Source organism: Peromyscus maniculatus, chromosome 4, assembly GCF_049852395.1.
Source record: "Peromyscus maniculatus bairdii isolate BWxNUB_F1_BW_parent chromosome 4, HU_Pman_BW_mat_3.1, whole genome shotgun sequence".
NCBI classification, from domain to species: domain Eukaryota; kingdom Metazoa; phylum Chordata; class Mammalia; order Rodentia; family Cricetidae; genus Peromyscus; species Peromyscus maniculatus.
This window is the reverse complement of record NC_134855.1, coordinates 48,727,384-48,746,720: the sequence shown is the minus strand read 5'-3', so window position 1 is coordinate 48,746,720 and position 19,337 is coordinate 48,727,384. Positions and strand designations below refer to the sequence as shown.

Sequence of the window (19,337 nt, the reverse complement as noted above, 5' to 3'; positions counted from 1 at the left end):
TGCGTTTGTGTGCTGTGGGTACAGTGCAGGCGTGTGGATCCATGTGCGTTTGTGTGCTGTGGGTACAGTGCAGGCGTGTGGATCCATGAGCGTTTGTGTGCTGTGTGTGGGTACAGTGCGGGTGTGTGGATGCATGTGCGTTTGTGTGCTGTGGGTACAGTGCGGGCATGTGGATCCATGTGCGTTTGTGTGCTGTGGGTACAGTGCGGGCGTGTGTGCAGGGACATAAGCCCACGCTCCTGTGTGCAGCACAAGAGCATGACACTGGGTGTCCTGTTCTACAACTCCCCATTTTATCCCCTCCAGACAGGCTCTCTCTCACTGAATCCAGAGCTTTCCACTGTCACAGTTAGGCTAGCTGCCCAGCAAGCCCTGGGAAACCTCTCCTGTGCGGTGTTAGAGTTGCACACATGGCCAGGCCTGGACTTTATGTGGGTGCTGGGCATCTAAACTCACGCTCTTATGATTACATAGCAAGTACTCTTACCTACCAAGTTATTTCCCTAGTTCCCAACTCCAGATGCTTGTCACTATTATGTTGTTTAATTTCTATCAAGGGTTGATTTCTCAACTGCTTAAAAAGCAAAACCATAAAGATCAAACCCCTACAGACATTTATCGAGAGTAATGTTTGGCTTATTGTTCCCTAAAAATTCTATTCTTGAATCTTATGATGACTTTCTCTACAGCTCTGAGAAAGGACACAATTCTGTGCCTCATTTATATTCAACAAAAAGCAAGGTAGGCAAATATTTATAGTACTAAATGCAGTATAGAGGAACTAAAAATCTGTTTTGACTTTTATTCAAGGAAGATTATTCAGTGAAGATGTACCATGGTAATAAGCTGCTCAAGAGCCTCACCCCTGTATAATTTTAATACATATAATAAGAGAAAGATGTGCAGTTACAATAATCAAGACCAAATCCCTCACGTGATTACACTGGATACATTAAAAATAAGCAGGAACAACTTTGACTTTGCTAGTCTTTTTGTGTGTTCCTGCCGCAGAATGTAATACACATACAATTACTTAATCCACAAGCATAAGGAAAACAATGAAGTGACAAGCTGGGCTTTTGTCATTTTCTTAGAAAGATAATTATGGTTTGCTTTGAGCTGGGTAGCTCTTAGCTTTTCAGTTCCCTCCTCCTGGTTTCACCCTTTGAAAAGAAGTACTTGGATAATTCAAACACTTTTAAATTAGTAAATAACTGCTCAACTTCTAATAGAATACACTGTCACAAAGTCTTAAAATACTTAAAAGTGACTAGTGCAAAATAAACTATAAGTGATAACTAATATTATTCTTTTTTTTTTTTTTTTTGGTTTTTCGAGACAGGGTTTCTCTGTGTAGCTCTGCGCCTTTCCTGGGACTCACTTGGTAGTCCAGGCTGGCCTCGAACTCACAGAGATCCGCCTGGCTCTGCCTCTCGAGTGCAGGGATTAAAGGCGTACGCCACCACCGCCCGGCTAATATTATTCTTTAGCTTATGCAATTTAGTATATGCTTACATAATAGGAAATATTTAAATAGATTTATATTGATTGCTAGTGAATACTAATAGATTCTCAAGATCTTGACTCCTACAATATTTTCAGTGTTTAAACACTAGCAGAATTCCCAAGATAACTTTCCACAAAGTAAAAACTTTTAAAAAGAAAGTAGACTCTTACTCAGTTGAAATTTGGCTCTTCTTTCCTCCCATGTATTCCACAAATCATGACAAATGGGAACACAATAAAACCCCAAACTGCGTGAGTTAGAAAATTCATGTATTCCATTACAAGTCTTGTTTATATATTATAAAGCAAGTTTTAGACCTTTACCTTGTAATTAAAAATGAGACATTTTGTTGAAGCTTCATGATCATTTTAATAGGCTTTGACATATTATTCCCTTTGAAAAAAATTCTTTAGGCATTTCATATTTTATAAAATAGCAGTTTGTAAATGACTACAGGTTTCCAGCACTAATAACACTAACCATCTGAGAGGCATAAAAACATGCAGGAAGTTTAGGCTTCTTCCCTAGTCAAATGTTTACATTTTGATATGCAAAAAGATAGATCAGTAAACATTTCATAGATAGAACATTCCCATTCAAAACATCTAATAAATAAATGAAGATATTACACTTAATTGTCAATAAAATATTGCACTTAAGTAATTGCAGTGTGGTGCTGCATTCCTTTAATTCAAGCACTTGGGAGGCAAAAGCTGGTGGATCTCTGAGCTCAAAGCTAGCCTGGTCTACACATAGTGAGTTCCAGGTTATCTAGGGCTACATAGTGAGATCCTGCACTAAAAAAAAAAGAAGGAAGACGTTAGTTTTCTTACCTTTTTGTTGATCTCCAGAATCCCTACAAGGGAAAAGGGCAGAACCCGGAATACTGCAAGGTACAACAAACCAGGCTGCTGAGTGCCTGCCTAGAAGAAAAGAATAAAATTATAGGGAGCTCTCCAAAGTACTTCGGAAGACAATTATCTTCACAAATTCCAAATATCCCTCTGTCCTTGTATAATTTCAAGTTTACAAAAGTTTTCATGAGTTGAGACTATCCATCTATTTAGAAGGAGAAGTTATTTCACCAATAAAGCAAACACTTACAATGTTCACTAATCCTCCAGCTCCTCACACATGCAAGTACATAAACATAAAACTCTACAAAAGGAAACATAACATAAGCATTTCTTACCATTACGATCTTGTGGATTTGTATTGTAAACTGGGGTTCTAACAATGAGCCTAACAAAGAGCATGGTGTGACCATGGTCGTATTACTGAAAGTACTTGTATTGACATGACTGTACTGAAGACAAACAATACATCAATAAAGGCTTGAATGATCTATCAACTTGGAGAAGAGAGTTCCTTTATCTTGGAAAACAAGTTCCCAACAATTATTTCCATTACGATATGCAAAATAATCTATTTACTTCTCTAGTACAGAATTCAAGGGAGTATCTTCAATTTAGGGACAGGACAGCTGTCAGCCCCATCACAGCGACTTCTGCTTGAGCAGAAATAGGGTTTGAGCACCAACACTATCAATCAACACGGGAAATAAAAGTTAAAGCACAAAGAAACACAGAAACAGAGTGTGATGTTTAAAGCCCAGAAACCTTCCCTTTCAAAGAAACACACTTTTACTAAGATCTTTGTTCCTAAAACCTAAAGGCAGGTGTATTTATATATTGTGGGAACATGGTCTCAAATGCAGAAATGCTTACGAGACTTTTAATAATATCAGGTGATAAATAAAAACCTCAATCCACAATACTGTGCAGAGTTAGACTGAAGTCCTGGTTCTTCTGGTGTTTAAATTCTCAGAGGCATATTAGACCAGGTGCTTCTAGAATTCTCATGAAATGCTGTGTTACTTTGTTATAGTATTTAACTTTTATGAATTTTCCTTTACCAGAGCAGAGAGCTACACAATGAATATGAAAAGCAGCAACAGACAGTAACCCTCTCTCAGGCCAGCCACCTCAAAGGCCAAGGAGACTCCAACGAAAGGTATGTAGTTATGCTATTAATATGACTGGACAAGATATAGGAAATATTTATAAATAACCATCATTAAAAGTAAGTTTAGGGGCTGGAGAAATAGCTCAGAGGTTAAGAGCACTGACTGCTCTTCCAGAGGTCCTGAGTTCAATTCCCAGCAACCACATGGTGGCTCACAACCATCTGTAATGAGATCTGGCACTCTCTTCTGGCCTGCAGGCAAACATGCTGTATGCGTCATAAATAAATAAATCTTTAAAAAAAAACAAAAAGTAAGTTTAGAGCCGGGGCGGTGGTGGCACACGCCTTTAAACAACCCAGCACTTGGGAGGCAGAGCCAGGCAGATCTCTGAGAGTTCAAAGTCAGCCTGGTCTATAGAGTAAGATCCAGAATAGGCACCAAAACTACACAGAGAAACCTTGTCTCAAAAAACCAAAAAAAAAAAAAAAAAAAAAAAAATTAAGTTTAGATCTGGGTAAAGGCTCAGTGGTGAGGGGTTTAATCCCTGGAACTCAAAGGGTAGAAGAGAACTGACCCCTGCAAGCTGTCCTCTGCCCTCCTCTACCTGTGCGCTGCGACATGGAAGTATATATAAACATTACATTACACATAGAAATAAATTAGTGTAATGAAAAAAAATTTTTTTCTTTGGTTTTTTTTTTTGAGACAGGGTTTCTCTGTGTAGCTTTGTGCCTTTCCTGGAACTCACTTTGTAGACCAGGTTGGCCTCGAACTCACAGAGATCCGCCTGCCTCTGCCTCCCAAGTGCTGGGATTAAGGTGTGCCACCACCGCCCATGAAAAATTTTTAGATGAATTTAAAAGTTAATCAGTAGCTTATTTGGTTCAGTGGGGCACACAAAGCCAGAGAAGGCAGGAAAGAGAGGAATGAAAGCCGAGTGTGAAGGAACGCGCTGACATTGGTAAGGGACACCTGATGTGCTTGTTTAAATAAGGTGAAAGCAGAGGAACTATTTAATTTGTTCAAAGGTTCTAAACCAGGTACGGGAGCACACACTGGCAATCCCAGCACTTGGCAGGCTGAGGCAGGAGGATCTGTTTGAAGACAGACTAAGCTGCACAGTCAGACTCTCTCAACAACAACAACAACAACAACAACAAAACAAAACACTGCCCACAAAAAGGCACCCTAGAATTCTAAGTAAATTACCTGACAGTTAAGGTTACAGGAATTTTTTTAGAAGGCTATGCTTTACATTAAATACAAGGAGGAATTCAAATACAGATCTTGCCAAAAGCAAACAGAAAATAACTCTTCTTATTGGAGTTGTTATGTATATATATTCTGTCCTAAGAACAGAAAACCCCTATGAGAAAAAAAAACAAAACTGTATTTCATAAAAATGCTCAATAAATATTTTCTAAGTATTTCCTTATCAGTTACCAACAGAAATAAGTTTCCTGATAGATCTAGGCTTTATAAAGGTCTAGTAAATTCTGGGTGATGCTTTTTTGGGGGTGGGGGGGGAAGAACAGGGTCTCACCCTGTAGCCCTGGCTGGCCTGGAACTCAGAGATCCTCATGCCTCTGCTGAGATTAAGGGCTTGCACCACCATGCCTGACCAATTCTAGGTGATTCTTCAAAGAGAACAGCTGAGGGATGTAGTTCAGCACTAGAGCCCTTGACCAGCATGCATGAGGCCCTAGGTTCAATTCCCAGTGCCCTCAAAAAAACAGAAATAAAACAGAGAGACACCCATTTGAATGGTCTGCTTTGGGAGGAAAATTATCTTCCAATGTAAACAGCAATCTTCAATCCCGAAGGCCCTGTGGGAGCTTTAACAAGGGCTGCAGACCTGACGGGCCCCTGCTGAGCCTTTGTTCTGAGCTGACTTGACCGCAATGACCTCTTGAGGAGTGTCCCAGCTCAAGTACCTTTGGAAAGAACACACACGCATTTAGTGATTGAATGTTATATGTATGTGTATATATATATATATATGTAAAATCAAAACACTAGACTTTATTTACTTACCTACCTATTTTTATTTTACATTTTTTGGGGGGGTGATAAAATCTGGCTTAGGACTCTTTAGGAAGCCCAGGCTGACCTTGAACCTGCTGTCTGACCTGCCTGCAGTAGCTGGGTATCTCTCCTGCTGAGATGGCAGGCATAAATTACCATGTTGGCTTGGTACTTCATGTTTTCTTTAAATATAATTTAAATTATAAAAGCAAGTTAATCTATTTTATTTTATTTTATTTTTTGATTTATTTATTTATTATGTATACAGCATGTATGACTGCAGGCCAGAAGAGGGCATCAGATCTCGTTACAGATGGTTGTGAGCCACCATGTGGTTGCTGGGAATTGAACTCGGGACCTCTGGAAGAGCAGTCAGTGCTCTTAACCTCTGAGCCATGTCTCCAGCCCAAGTTAATCTATTTTAAAAACAAACAGCTTTAATAATTTCCTCTAGATCCTTATATAGATACAACTGCTACTTAAAACATAAATTTTAGTTTTTTTTTTTCAATACAGGGTTTCTCTGTATTATTTTCTTAAATAATTCTCTTCTAATTAAAAAAAATTTTTTTTGAGAAAAGCCTCATGTAATCCAGGCAGTTTTTGAACTTGATACGTCACTGTGGATAATTTTGAAAGTCTGATCTTCCTGGCTCAGCCTTCTAAGTATTGGGAGATTAAGAGCATCTGCTGCCATTCCAGTTAAAAACGGTTTCTTTCTTTCTTTTCTTTCTTTCTTTTTTTTTTTTTTTTTTTTGGTTTTTCGAAACAGGGTTTCTCCATGTAGTTTTGGTGCCTGTCCTGAATCTCGCTCTGTAGACCAGGCTGGCCTTGAACTCACAGAGATCTGTCTGGCTCTGCCTCCCTAGTGCTGGGATTAAAGGCATGCGCCATTCCCAATTTTAAATGGGAGGTACAAAAAATATTAAAGATATTACTTTTACAAATTCCATACTCACAGTCATTCTAATTTACATCTAATTATAAACTAGTCGTTAAAACTGCATTTCTTGGATTATACTAGAATGGAGAACTCATCAGTCATCTACCTCTAACTACTGTGTATAGGATAATTACTTATTAGGAACACAAAGTAAATAGTGTAGTTCACTAGCCTCAGATCTTCAAACAGAACAAAGCAAAGGGACAAAAAGAGTTAGTTCAGAGTCCGGGATCCTAAAATACTCGGGAAAAACTGGGACAGAGGGCAGAACTGAAGAGGCGCCTAAGATTTCCTGGGCCACAGGTCTCAAAACAACTCGAACAATCTCACAGTGGATACCTGAACTTGCAATAGGAAGCAAGGTATATTTTCTCCAGGATTTCCCCTGTAGTTGCTGATATACGAAGCAGCCAATTGTGAGCAGTCAGAGCTATGAGTGAGGTCTTATAATCTGATGGGTTAGGAAATATTTCTCCCTGAAAAAAAAAATAAAAAAGAGGTATAAAAACAAACTGCTTGGCTATGAACAATCTGCAGTACTGTGTCCAAAGAAAATGGCTAGTTACCAGTTCAAATAAGTCAACCAGAGAGTTACTAACTGCACACAGGAAGAAGGCAAGGGAAGACTAGACTGTGGGTTGTCACTTTAACCATTATTTATTTTTTAATGCTTTTAAAACTTATCATCATTATTGTGTGCATATGGGTACACAAGCCACAGTGTACATGTGCAGGTCAGAGGACTACCACGTGGACGACTTTCTCCTTTCCCTTGTTTCTCTGAGACAAGGTTTCTCTGGGTAGCTCAAACTGTCCTGGAACCCGCTCTATAGACCACAATGGCCTCAGACTCGGGGTTCCACTTGCCTCTGCCTCCTGGGTGCCGGGATTAAAGGTGTGGGCCACCATCATCAGCTGTCTGTCCTTCTGCCTTCCTGTGGGTTCTGAGTATCAAACTCAGGGTGTCAGGCTTACATCCCTGGGAAGCAGGTGCCTTTACAGCCACTGAGCCGTCTCGTTCGTCTTTGGAACTTATTAAATGAGTTTATTCATTTATATACACAAATGAGCATAAAGCATTCACACAGCGTCTGGCCGAGCTCACTCAGCATCACTTACAGGTATCCCCCAGACTTAGCCAACAGCAACAGGAGCATTAGCAATGCTGCTGCTCTGACAACAGTGACCACTGAGCTCGCAGGAGTCACTGTTTTGACAACGTCCAGGTCTGAGGCAGAAGGGCAAGAGGAGCAAACGTGGTCATCTTCCCTCGGTAGAGTGATGAATCGAGAAGCTGAAATTCATGTGGCATCTGCTTGGGTAAAACACCAACAGAAAAGAGGAGGCTGCAACCTCTCAAATTCCAGGGAAACAGCCGTTTGCTTTTAGTTTGCTAGGTTTGATTTATTTTTGCTGTTTCTTAGGCAGACCGCGTGTAGTGCAGACTGTGAACTGGTCCGCTTACATTCACGCTGACATGGTAATGTTGTATTCGGGCAACACCATGCATGCTTTTATACTACAACGCCTTATGTAGCATCCCATGTAGACCTTCAAGTTTACAAATATCTACTACCCTACTTGGTCCAGCAGAGACATTTGGAACACGTACATAGTATGGATTCGAACTATTTTCTTAAGCCAAAAATGGCATTTCATACATTATCTCAGAAACAAAACAAGAGAGTACTAATTTAAAAGTAGTTTTGCATCCATATATTAACAATACAGTGTTCCTTTGAGTTCTTCATAGAAAATCTTATGTCACCACAAATAAAAACAAAATCATCGAAATGTTTATGGAATGAGAATAAGAATTAGGCTAACTTTATTTTTCCAGGACTGCTCTATATTTTGGGTGTTTGAATTGGTATATTCAAACTTTCTCAATTAAGAAACCCATCATCTCTCTAATCCCCCCTCAAGAAAATAGATTAAAAGGCTTTAAATTGTTTAAGGCACAATTATTCTCAGCTTTCAATTACAGAGGAAGAAAACAGGCTTCCAACTTTCTAATTTTTAAAAAGGAGACCTCTATGAAAAGCGAGTTAATTACAGGGGCAACGACAGTTTAAAAAAATTACAGCTTTATGGAAAAACAACAGCCTGGAAAAAATTGAACATTACATTCAGAATATTACTGCCCATGGCTCAGATAGTACTTTTGGTCACAGACTGGGAGTTCTCTTAAAAAGCAACCAACCAGACTCACAGACATGATTAATTTGCTGCAGTGTGTCCTAAGAGGATTTCCTAGAAATGATGCTATGGAAAACTCAAAATGGAAGAACTGTCCCTCAAAAAAGGGCTGTGATTAAAGAGTTTGGCAAGATGGTCCGACATTCACTGTGTGTTCGAGCATTATTAGAAGCGGTAGTATTAAAGATGGAGGAGGAATGTGACAAATTTCCTTGTTTAATCTTTGGAACTTTCCATGTTCCATTTTTTTCCCCCCAGACGGCTTCCTCCTAGCTTCCCTGGTAATCTGTATGTTCACACCCCATGGGAACAGTGTTCTGAAAGGCGCACACCCAGGGCAATGCTGGCCTAAGGGGATAACTTGTGCTCCTGTAGCTTTCATTTTTATCCTATTTTTCCCTAACTACATTCATAGATGGTATTTACAAGAATTTACTTTCAAAGATCTACATAACAGTTGCTCACAAGAATGAGTGTAAACTACCTTACATTGTTATAAAACTTTTAATCAGTTTCTAACTTTTTAAGATTTATAAGTTATCTCCAATTTGAATTTTTTCATAATGAACTGAACACAGTGGTGCACACCTATAATCCCAGCACTCAGGGGTGGGTGGAGTCCAAGGTTCAAGCTCATCCTCAGCTACATCATGTCTTAGGCTAGCCTGGGTTCATACATGAGCCTGTTCAAAATAAATAAGTGAATTCCAACTACTGATTTAAAAAAAAATTACATTTGTGTGTGTGGGAGATCAGCAGACAAGTTTTGGAACTTGATTCTCCCTTTCTCTGTGTGAGTCCTGGTGACTGAATCCAGTTCAGCAGGCTTGGCAGGAAGCACCATTACCTGCTGGGCTATCTTTCCAGCCTGTAATAATGATTTTTTAAAGATAACTTTGTATTAATACTGAAAAAACACATTCTCTTCTTGGTTATTCTAAAGATTTGGGAGTCACAGATTTTTAAGTTTTATCTTTTATATAATACACTAACAATGACTAGTCCTTCTAAACAAAAATGCTTTAAAGAACATCATGGACAAGGGTGAGAAATGATGCAAAGCCAGATGACCGGCACATCTGCTACGAGGTTGTGTTTTCTATCTATGGCAGGGAGTTGCACCCATGAAATCTCAACAATACTGCTGCCTAAAGAAGGCCTGCACACCACCACCACCAGCTGACATTCGAACATGGATGGGGAAATCTCATGAGGCCCCGTCCCTAAATGAAGAGCTACAGGCAGTTAATGGCTGCTGAGAGGGAGAATCAGTCTTTGTCAGAGATTAGCCTCCTGACAGGTTATCCAATCTGAAGGGGGTCAGCCCTAAACACATACGCATCTGAGCAACAGGAGATGGGCTCAGCAGGTGTGTGTGTGTGTGTGTGTGTGTGTGTGTGTGTGTGTGTGTGTGTGTGTGTTGATGATGTTGAGAGGGAGTGTGTATAAGGGAACATGGAAGGAACTGAAATGGAGAGAGGGGGTAGAAATGATGTGAACACAGTACTCATGTATAAGATTTTAAAAAATGAAATAAATGTAAAAATAAATAAATAAACAAAACATTTAAGAGTTGAGGGAGCTTTAAAAAAAAAATGCTCTAGAAAGAAATCTCACCACTGGGCATTCCCATAATAAAGCATCCTCAATTTTTTCTGCCTTGGAACATTTTGGCATTTCATAAATTTTTCTTGGCTCTGATGCAACACTAGGAAAAAAAAGAAAATAAGCATTATTAGTTTTAAACTGAGGTGGTCTTTGTTCAGATTTGAGACATTTCTTTCACATGTCTGCAGCCCCAGCCTTCAGGTTCCTATCCCGTTTGAGTTCCTGTCCTGACTTTCCTCAGGAATGAACAGTATTGTGGAAGCATAAGCCAAATAAACCCTTTCCTCCCCAAGTTTCTTTGATCACGCTGTTTCATCAATAGTAATTCTAAGACACACTAATTTGAATAAGCATTTGTGGATACAAAGGGAAACACTTTCTATGTATATTTTATTTCTTTCAAAAGTATTAAATGTGTCTTATCCCATTATCACTGAACATTGTATCTTCCAGCAACTTCAAGGCTAGACTTCGGTAACATTTAAGGTGCTTGCCAGGACCCAGACTGTCCCAGAACTACATCTACCCGCTCCCTTCCGTAAAAGTGAACAATGTATCCCTGGTGCTTACTTTTGAAACAGTCTTGCTACCATGCCCAGGCTGTTCTCAAGCAATCCTTCTCGCCTCAGCTTCCCTGGGCTGGGGCTACAGCCCGCCACCTCCCTCAGCTAGTCTCTACTTCTCTGATAACTACTGAGATGTGGTCATAGATGTTTTCTTAACTGAAGAACTTTAAAGTTCAACTATTGTGAAAAGAAACAATCTTTAGGATGACATTTTATTCGCCTCTGATATTCTCTCAGTAACTTGAAGGTTTAAATCCAACAGAATGTCACAGGAGCAAAAGCAATCTCCTGTGATTCTACCCGTAGGTGCAATACTCCTTAACAGCGTGGTGAAGAACACCTGACACTAATCAAGAGCATTTACTTTAACTGAACTTTTAAAAATCAAAACAACCGTCTGACTTGGGAAACTGATGAGCTGGGTACTGAACAATCCCTAAGGGTCAGTGTTAATACTACAAGGTGTGGTGATGAGTATCATAAACATAGAAGACAATGTCTGGATTTCCAAACCTAGAATCAGAGCCTTAAAACAGATACTGTGCTCAAAAAAACTGAAGGAAATGATTAAAGGGCCAACCACTTAAGCCTCTGGTTGTTCTTATAAAAGCACACAAAGAAGCAGTTATTCACGAGAACCTTCTGGAATTCAGTAAGGACAGTGGGAGGCCTCAATGTCTGCACCAAGCACATTTCCTTCTTTCTTCCTTCCAGCTCAGGAAGATGGTATCATTCATAGCTCTAAACTGTCATGGCCGAGACTTCTAGGATCCTTCCCCCTGCTGCTTTGACTCAGAAGGCACTCTCCCAAGAACAGGCAGAGTGACACCATTTTCATCCAGCCCCAGTCATGTGTTGCTGAGGCTGAGTCCTATGTTAGTGTAGTTGAAAGTCAGGACCTCTTCTGCCCAGGCCCCAGGGAGGCTCTACTTGGGTATCCTACAGTGTAGAATAACAGGACTCTGACATCACTTCTCTTTCTTTGTAAGGTCCAGACTGGCCTTATCTTGCTTCCTTAAGCTGAGTATTCCACCCACCTGACCTGCTCTGCTTCTTCCACTAAGGGAGTCAACTCCTGTGACCAGCCCCATAGAGTTGGCTTGAAGACTGCCTGGGCAGAGAAGCAGTTCCAAAACAGATAGCCCACAGTTCTTTCCAATAAAACTGACTTTATTTGCAACAGATGTGGAGGAGTTCAAGCACATGTGCACTCTATAAATCACTGGAAGCCAAATAGAGGGTCACGGGTAATTCACTAACACTAAAGGCTAAATTGTAGGTTAGCTGATTTGCCAAAGAACCAAAAAGGATAACTGTAAGAGTAGTGATTCTCAACAGTGGGTCACGACCCCTTCGATGTCACATCAGATATTTACATTACGATTCATAACAGTAGCAAAGTGACAGTTATGGAGTAACAACAAAACAATTTTTTGGTTGGGGGTCACCACAGCATAAGGGTCTCAACGTTAGGAAGGTTGAGAACCACTGGACTAGAGTCAAGGCAAACCTCAAAAATCACTAGTCTCTCTGACTTCTAGTTTCTAATCCAATAAGAAAACAGCTTAGATGTTATCACCTCGGAGATAGCTCAATTGGTAAAATGCTCTCCACGCAAGCAAGGGGACCTGCATTTAAATCCCCACTTCTCATGGTTTCTGCCATTTGTAATCCCAGAGCTGGGGAGGTGAAGACAGGCAAATTCACAGGGTTTGCTGGCCAGACCATCTACTGGAAACCTAGTTTCCTGGTCCAGTGAAATAAGAGCCTGTCTCAACAATAAGGTGGATGGCTCCCGAGGAATGGCATTGAAGACTGACCTATTGCCTCAGTAGACACAGAACGAAAATGCCCATATTTTTTTTTTTAGAGATGCAAAGTGAAGGATGTGTTTAGAATATGCTTTAAAATATTTACCATCACGATAAAGAGCCAGGCAGTGGTGACATACCCCTTTAATCCCACCACTTGGGAGACAGAGGCTGAGATCTCTGAGCTCGAGACCAGCCTGTTCTACAGGTCGAGTTTCAGGACAGCCAGGGCTACACAGAGAAACCCTGTCTCAAAAGTTTAAAAAAAAAAAAAGAAATGAAAGAAAAGAGAGGCAAATCGATAATTCTTAGTCTAGGTAGAAGCATCAACTCACTATGGCTTTCCCTGTAGCCTGACCTTGAGTGGTTGTGGATGAGGCTGTTAAATATTAAGCATCTATAAATCCTATGCCTTTGTTTGAATACTTTCTCTTGGGGAAAAAAAAGTAAGCACCTCTAAAACAAAATACGAATACCCGTCTCTCAAGCAGCATCTAATTATTTCATAACCTGTTTTCTCGACTCTGACCTTTTAATGTTAGAAAGCAGCAAATTGTGCTGAGCAACGTATTATTTTGCCTATGCTATAATTTTGTGTGAAATAAGTATTTACGAAGATGAAACCTACAACTTTAGATTTAACGAGGTTTTAAAATCGCATGCATTTTCCTCCTGGTTTTATTATGGATTCATTTTTCCATCTTCCTATTTCACTAAGCACTAAAGAAGGCACGTGGTTCTATAAAAACTACGGTCAGGTGAATTACAGCAAAGAAAAAAAAAATCATCACCAAGATTTACCTGCTGACACAGCACCGGTAATTGTCAAAATATATTCTTCCTCTCTCATAGGCTATAGGTGACTTGGAATGAGTTGTCCAAACATTCTTAAATTTAGTACTCTCCTGAAAGATACAAAGAATTTCGGTTTAGGAAAGAACTCAGCTACCTGCTATGGAACCATTTTTAAGTGGGTAGTTTAAATCTACTTTCAAGTACATTGTTTTTTTTTATTCTTCCTCCCTCTGCCTACACGTGTTGGTTTAATTGGATGCCCAACTTTTAGATCGATTGTTTGCAGGAAGGCAAAAGCTTTTAAAAACTAAAGCCATGATGCGGACCTATAAGCATCTATTTACTAACATCCTAGTTGCCTGACACAGATGCCCCTCCCCACTTATAACCCTCAAAGGAAATCCGAGCGTGTAAAAAACTGCACGCTGGGAGGAGGGTGGACCCTAGGCACCCCGACTACAGCGGGCGTCACCTGGCACACCAGCGCCCGCAGGATGCCCAGGTTCGTCCTCTGCACCACGCCGGCGTCGCGTGTGAAGAAGCCTAGAGCCCGGCGACTCAGCCGGCGGCACACATTGGTCTTCGGGGTCCGGCCCATGGAGGCCTGGGGTCCGCAGGGCCGTGAAGGGGCGCGCCCCTCACTTCCACGAGGGGTGGCAGCCGCCACCTGCGAGCCTCAAGGGAAGGCGGACGCTGGAGCCCCGCACTGGGCACTCGGGGGCAGAGAGCAAGACTTAGCACCACTCAGGTTGGGTGCAAAGGAAGAGAACCAACGGCCCCTGCATGGCCCTTCCTTCAACTCCTCTCGGGATTGCACGCCGCACCTCGCGACCCGCCGTAGACACTCCCTCTCCCGGAAATGTAGTTCCCATGGCCTCCCCTCCCCCCCCCACCTTACTTGATTTCTTTTTCGAAAACTACAATTCCCATCAGGCAGAGCGAGGGCTAGTCCGGCCCCGCCCCGCCCTGCCTTCAACCCTCCTCTCCCGGCCCTGATAGGCTGCGCCGTAGGGCTGCGCGGTGGGTCGGGTCGTCTTCCGGGATGCACGAGGCTAGCGTGGGAGGCCTCTGGGGCGGCTGTGCGGCCGCCTCCTGGTGGCGTCTCTTCTGTGTGCCCCGCACCCAGGGAGCAATCCCTTTCCGCCCTGGTGGTGGGACGCCCTGCTTTGGCCCCGCGAGGCTCTGGCCACGTGTTCGGAGGGGCGTTGTGTCCAGTGGGACCCTCCAAAGGTACGCCCTGCGGCTTGGCCTCAGCCGCACTTGGGACGTTGTGGATGAGGTTGACTTAAGCATTTGGTTGTATAAACACTTTCGAATTGGAATTAGTGGTGCAAGATGCTGGTTTTCCCACCAAAGTTAAGATTAAATTTCTCCTTCTCAGAGGCCCCCTAGTGTGGCCAGCGGGGGACCCTGGCTGATTTTGTGATAATTGCTGTTTCCCTCCTCCTTGCTTCCATTCCCCTCGCCCCCATATAGGGAATAAAATATGAAATGCTCACATTCCTATTGGATTGCCTAAGATAATCCAGGTTGACGTCCCTAAGTAAAAATTAACATTCTCTGTTAACTAGCTCTGCCTGCGTGTCCAAAATTCCCAGCACACTGAAATTTCCTTAACTGTATACCACACGCCACCATTCGTTTGTTGTAAACCCCTTTAGTGAGGCGTCTGCATCTCCCACCTAGACTTGGTTTGTCACTCCTGATCTTAGGTGCTTAAAGAAAAACTCAGCAATCGCACCAGCTTTCTGATTGACAGTTTATAAGTACAATACCAAATGAGTGTGCTGGGTCGCAATTTAAGCGCTTAGGGGTTTTGTTTTGTTTAGAGGGGGGAAAAAAGGAAAGGAAAAGCTGTCTTTTTACCCTTGATGCATTTTCTCTGGGGTCTGGCCTTTTTTTTTTTTTTTTTTTTTTGCTGATATTTCATGACTTGCTGATAGCACAGGGTGGAGTGCTTTATGTATTTTTAGAAAGCTCTACAATAGTTAATTTGGTCATTCATGAATGCAGCTGTCACTGAGAAAACTGGAACCCAGAAAAATATATCTGGATTTTCTTTGGCTGAAGCGAAATGCAAATCATTGCTGAATTGCACTCATCATCTCTTTCTTCCTGCAGCTCTGTCTCTCTGTGCTCTCCCACCATGGCCGAGCTTGTGTATCTGCTTGTCGTTCACATAACTTTAAAAGCACCATGATAGTTGAATATTACAACAAATACAATGGCAAGTGGTGGACATGTGATTCTGCCCTCCACGCATTCACTTCTGCATACAAAGTGCCAGCAGTGAGTTACTCAGTGGCTGGACACAGACCAACCCTTCACACATGCTGGGCATCATCCTCATTTGCTGCTCCATTATAATGGTGCTGCCTTTCCTGGTTTGGATCAAAGTCCTCCGGTTCTAACAGATCCAACTGCTTGTCCTCTGGGGATTCTGTAAGCTTGAGAAGTCTGTTTACATGTCTTCCCTTCATCTTGCACTCTTACCAGGGTGGTACTTCAAGGCCAGTTACCTCTAAGTGTTTTTGAGGTCTTCCTGAGGCATCAAGCTTGACCCCTAAATCATCATGGTAAGTGGTTCCTTTCACTATTTTCTTTTATCATTATTATTATTATTATTATTTGGTTTTTTGAGACAGGGTTTCTTCATGTAGATTTAGTCCTTAATCTCACTCTGTAGACCAGGCTGGCCCCAAACTCACAGAGATCCCCCTGGCTCTGCCTCCTGAGTGCTGGAATTAAAGGCGTGTGCCACCACCGCCCGGCTTGCTTTCACCATTTCTGACAGCCTGTGAGCAGGCTGGAGCTGTGGGGGAGCAAGAAGGGGCTGCATGAGTGTCCACAGCTTGGACAGCCTATACTCTTTCTTACCTGTTCTCTTCCTGTGGTATTTATCTTACCGCCGGTCTCCCCAGAGAAAGTCAGTAGACTGTCTTTGCCTCTCCCACAACCAAGTCCTTTTGATTCTATTTCTGTCCGGTCTTTTCTTCTGAGTAGTTTAGTGCCTTCCCACTTTTATCATGTTATTAATTAGCCTTCTGATTGTTCTTTCTGCCTCTGCTTGGATATTTTCGATCCCAACCTGCCACAGTTTTTGTAGAGTGCCTTTACTAATGCACGAAGCTGTCACATCCTTCTTAGTGGCTCCTAGTCACCCACCTCATAATGTTTCAAGCCAGAATCCAACCCAGGATCTTCCATTGTTAAAGTATTTTTAGTATGTTAAACGTATGTAAATATAAAACTATATAAAGTCCTATGTATCTTTTATGCAACTCTAATAACCAGGCATTTGTTAATTAAATGAACAAATGCTTACTCATTGTGATCAGTGGGACTGTTTTGCTAGACCTTAAAAATTCAGAAAGCCCATCAATCAGTCTGTCCTGTTCTTCATGGACACTGTTTTTCCATTGAGACCTATAGGTATTTTTCTAGTGTTATAGATTACTCAGTGCCCCAGTCTTTATTTAAACCACCCAAGACCTCCCTTGGTTAGTGCGCCTGGGCTTTATTTGACCCTCACAGGATAACATCATTTCTACACATCAGGGTCTTGTTCACTTTTCTGCTGCTGTAGCACCGCCACCAAAAGCAGCTTGGGCAGGAAAGGGATTATTTATCTTATAAATCCTGAATCACAGTTCACTGAGGGAAGCCAAGGCAGGGGCTCCGACCCTGGCAGGGGCCCCGACCCTGGCAGGACCTCCGACCCTGGCAGGACCTCCGACCCTGGCAGGGGCTATGTGGGGGCCCTGGAAGAGTGCTGCTTACCAGCTTACTCCTCAGGGCTGTGCTTACCATGTTTTCTTTCAGAACCCAGGCCCACCTGTCCAGGTGTGACCCCACCACAATGAACCCATCAATAACTAATTAAGAAGATGCCCTGCAGGCCTGCCTGCCTACAGCCTGGTCCTCTGGAGCAGTGGTTCTCAACCTTCCTAATGCTGTGACCCTTTAATCCAGTTCTTCACGCTGTGGTGACCCCCAACCATAAAATTATTTTCGTTGCTGCTTCATAACTGTCATTTTGTTACTGTTTTGACTGGTAATGTAATATTTCTGGTGGTCTTAGGGGACCCTATGAAAGGATCATCAACCCGCTAAGGGGTCCTGACCCACAGGTTGAGAACCACCGTTATGGAGCCATTTTTCTCAATTGAGGTTTACTCTTCTCCAGTGATTTTAGTTTTGGTCAAGTTGACATAAAACTAGCCAGACTCTTTCATTACTTTGCACTTATGGCAAACGCACAGCTTGTTGAGGAGTGCACCCCTAAACCCCAACGTGGGACCCGAAACTGGACAGCATTCGGGTGAACGATGCCATCTAGAGCATCTAGATAGTCATCATCCTGACTATCCTTTTGTTAAGGTTCTTTTTATTTCCTTTTTGAAGGTTTTTTTTTTTTTGTTTTTTTTTTTTTTTTTTTTTTTTTTAAATCTAGTTGAAAATAAGGGTTTCTTGATCAGGCTAACAGTCTGGAGGACACATGCGTCGATCCCTAAGGGTCCATAGAGGGTCCATCAGAACCCCTGAGTGTCCCGTGAAGGACATGGCTACAGCTCAGCCTCATCCCTTGACCGCCCTTCATGTCTGTCCCTGTGCTGGTGTGTGTCCACTTGTTCAAGCCTTTCTGCTCGGTTTTCTTTAGTGCTCCCTTTCTTCCTTTCTCTTAGCTGTTAGGCTCAAGACTCTCCCCGGATGGCACAGCTCTGCCTGAACCCTATCCTCAACCCCCTCCAGCTAAGCAGCCTTGAGTGTGACCCCATGTTACTCTATATACTTGTGGCACTGTATTGAGCTAGCCTGGGCAGAAAAAGGAGCTGTGATATTGTTCTGCCTCTTTAGCACACTACTTAAAATGTGGTTAATGCATGCATATGTTGAATGAATGAATGAATGGCCTACAAAACCAATGTGTAGAACTTATCAGCAACTAAATGCTTTTAGCACCAATGAAGATTTTGTTTCCTCTTACTCTTTAAATCCATAGGGAGCCACAACAGAAATGAGAAATACAAATCCCTGTGAAGTGTACCTTTAAAGTAGGTATTTTTCAGCCAGTCTGGTGCTGCACACTTTCAGTTAGTTCTAGCCCCTGGGAGGCAGAGCCAGATGGGTCTCTTAAGAATTGAAAGCCAGCCTGGTCTACATAGGGAGTTCCCAGACAGCTAAGGCTACATGTGAGAACTTGTCTTAAAAAAAGAAAGTGGGGCCGGGCAGTGGTGGCATACTCCTTTAATCCCAGCACTCAGGAGGCAGAGGGAGGTGGATCTCTGTGAGTTTGAGGCCAGCCTGGTCTCCAAAGCGAGTTCCAGGAAAGGCGAAAAGCTACACAGAGAAACCCTGCCTCGAAAAAACCAAAAAAAAAAAAAAAAAAAAAAAAAAAAAGAGTGTTTTTCATAATAGCATTAACAGATGCAGCTTATGATTACAGATTCTCTAGTTTGGGGGGATGGTAAAATAAATACTGGGTTTTTTTTTTACCACTCCCCCATTCTTTGTTTTATGTTAGCAGAATATCTGCTTATATGATTTGCTTAAAGAAAGATATTTTAGTTAAGTATTTAAGCTCTCAGACTTTTGAGTATTTGAAACAAAATTTGAAGGACGGCCCTTGGAGGCCATTGTTCAGCAGTAGTTGTCCTCTGCCGGGGCTGGGACCTGTTTGGCAGGGTATAGCTGTGACTGTGATAGAAGGACCAGCTAGACAGTACTCAGTGTTGCATCTAATCATCATGGGTTGAAAACATAGATTTTTCAGCACTGGGATCACTGGGAGCCCCATTTGAGCCAGAGTGGCCGGAGAAGATCTCTCTAAGGGGGGGACTTTCAAGCTGAGCCTTGAATGATGATGAGGACTGCTCTACAGAGGTCTCAGGAAAAAGAGATGGGGTGGCTCATATTT

General features: G+C 42.1%; 2 protein-coding genes across 10 annotated transcripts in view; one reads left to right on the top strand and one right to left on the bottom strand.

Annotated features, from left to right (window-relative positions):
- Window positions 1-14,403, bottom strand: part of Dcaf17 (DDB1 and CUL4 associated factor 17) — a 29,191-nt gene extending 14,788 nt beyond the window's left edge. The window contains exons 1-6 of one of the 3 annotated variants that reach the window (XR_013050507.1): window positions 13,893-14,275; window positions 13,427-13,530; window positions 10,258-10,348; window positions 6,781-6,917; window positions 5,329-5,407; window positions 2,341-2,430 (exon numbers count right to left, since the gene is read on the bottom strand). Coding sequence is in view for 2 of the 3 variants with exons in the window: in XM_076569637.1 (XP_076425752.1) it covers window positions 2,341-2,430; window positions 5,329-5,407; window positions 6,781-6,917; window positions 10,258-10,348; window positions 13,427-13,530; window positions 13,893-14,018 (627 nt within the window). In the remaining variant the exon portion in view is untranslated. Of the gene's footprint in view, window positions 1-2,340; window positions 2,431-5,328; window positions 5,408-6,780; window positions 6,918-10,257; window positions 10,349-13,426; window positions 13,531-13,892 lie in introns of all 3 variants that reach the window. The other 2 variants (XM_076569637.1, XM_076569638.1) reach the window with 2 other exon arrangements.
- Window positions 14,404-14,425: 22 nt separating this feature from the next.
- Mettl8 (methyltransferase 8, tRNA N3-cytidine) overlaps window positions 14,426-19,337 on the top strand; it is a 93,364-nt gene continuing 88,452 nt past the window's right edge. For 3 of the 7 annotated variants that reach the window (XM_076569640.1, XM_076569642.1, XM_076569639.1), the window contains exon 1: window positions 14,426-14,650. In XM_076569640.1, the coding sequence (XP_076425755.1) occupies window positions 14,463-14,650 (188 nt within the window). In that variant the 5' untranslated portion in view covers window positions 14,426-14,462. Of the gene's footprint in view, window positions 14,651-15,916; window positions 15,997-19,337 lie in introns of all 7 variants that reach the window. The other 4 variants (XM_015987818.3, XM_076569644.1, XM_076569641.1 and 1 more) reach the window with 4 other exon arrangements.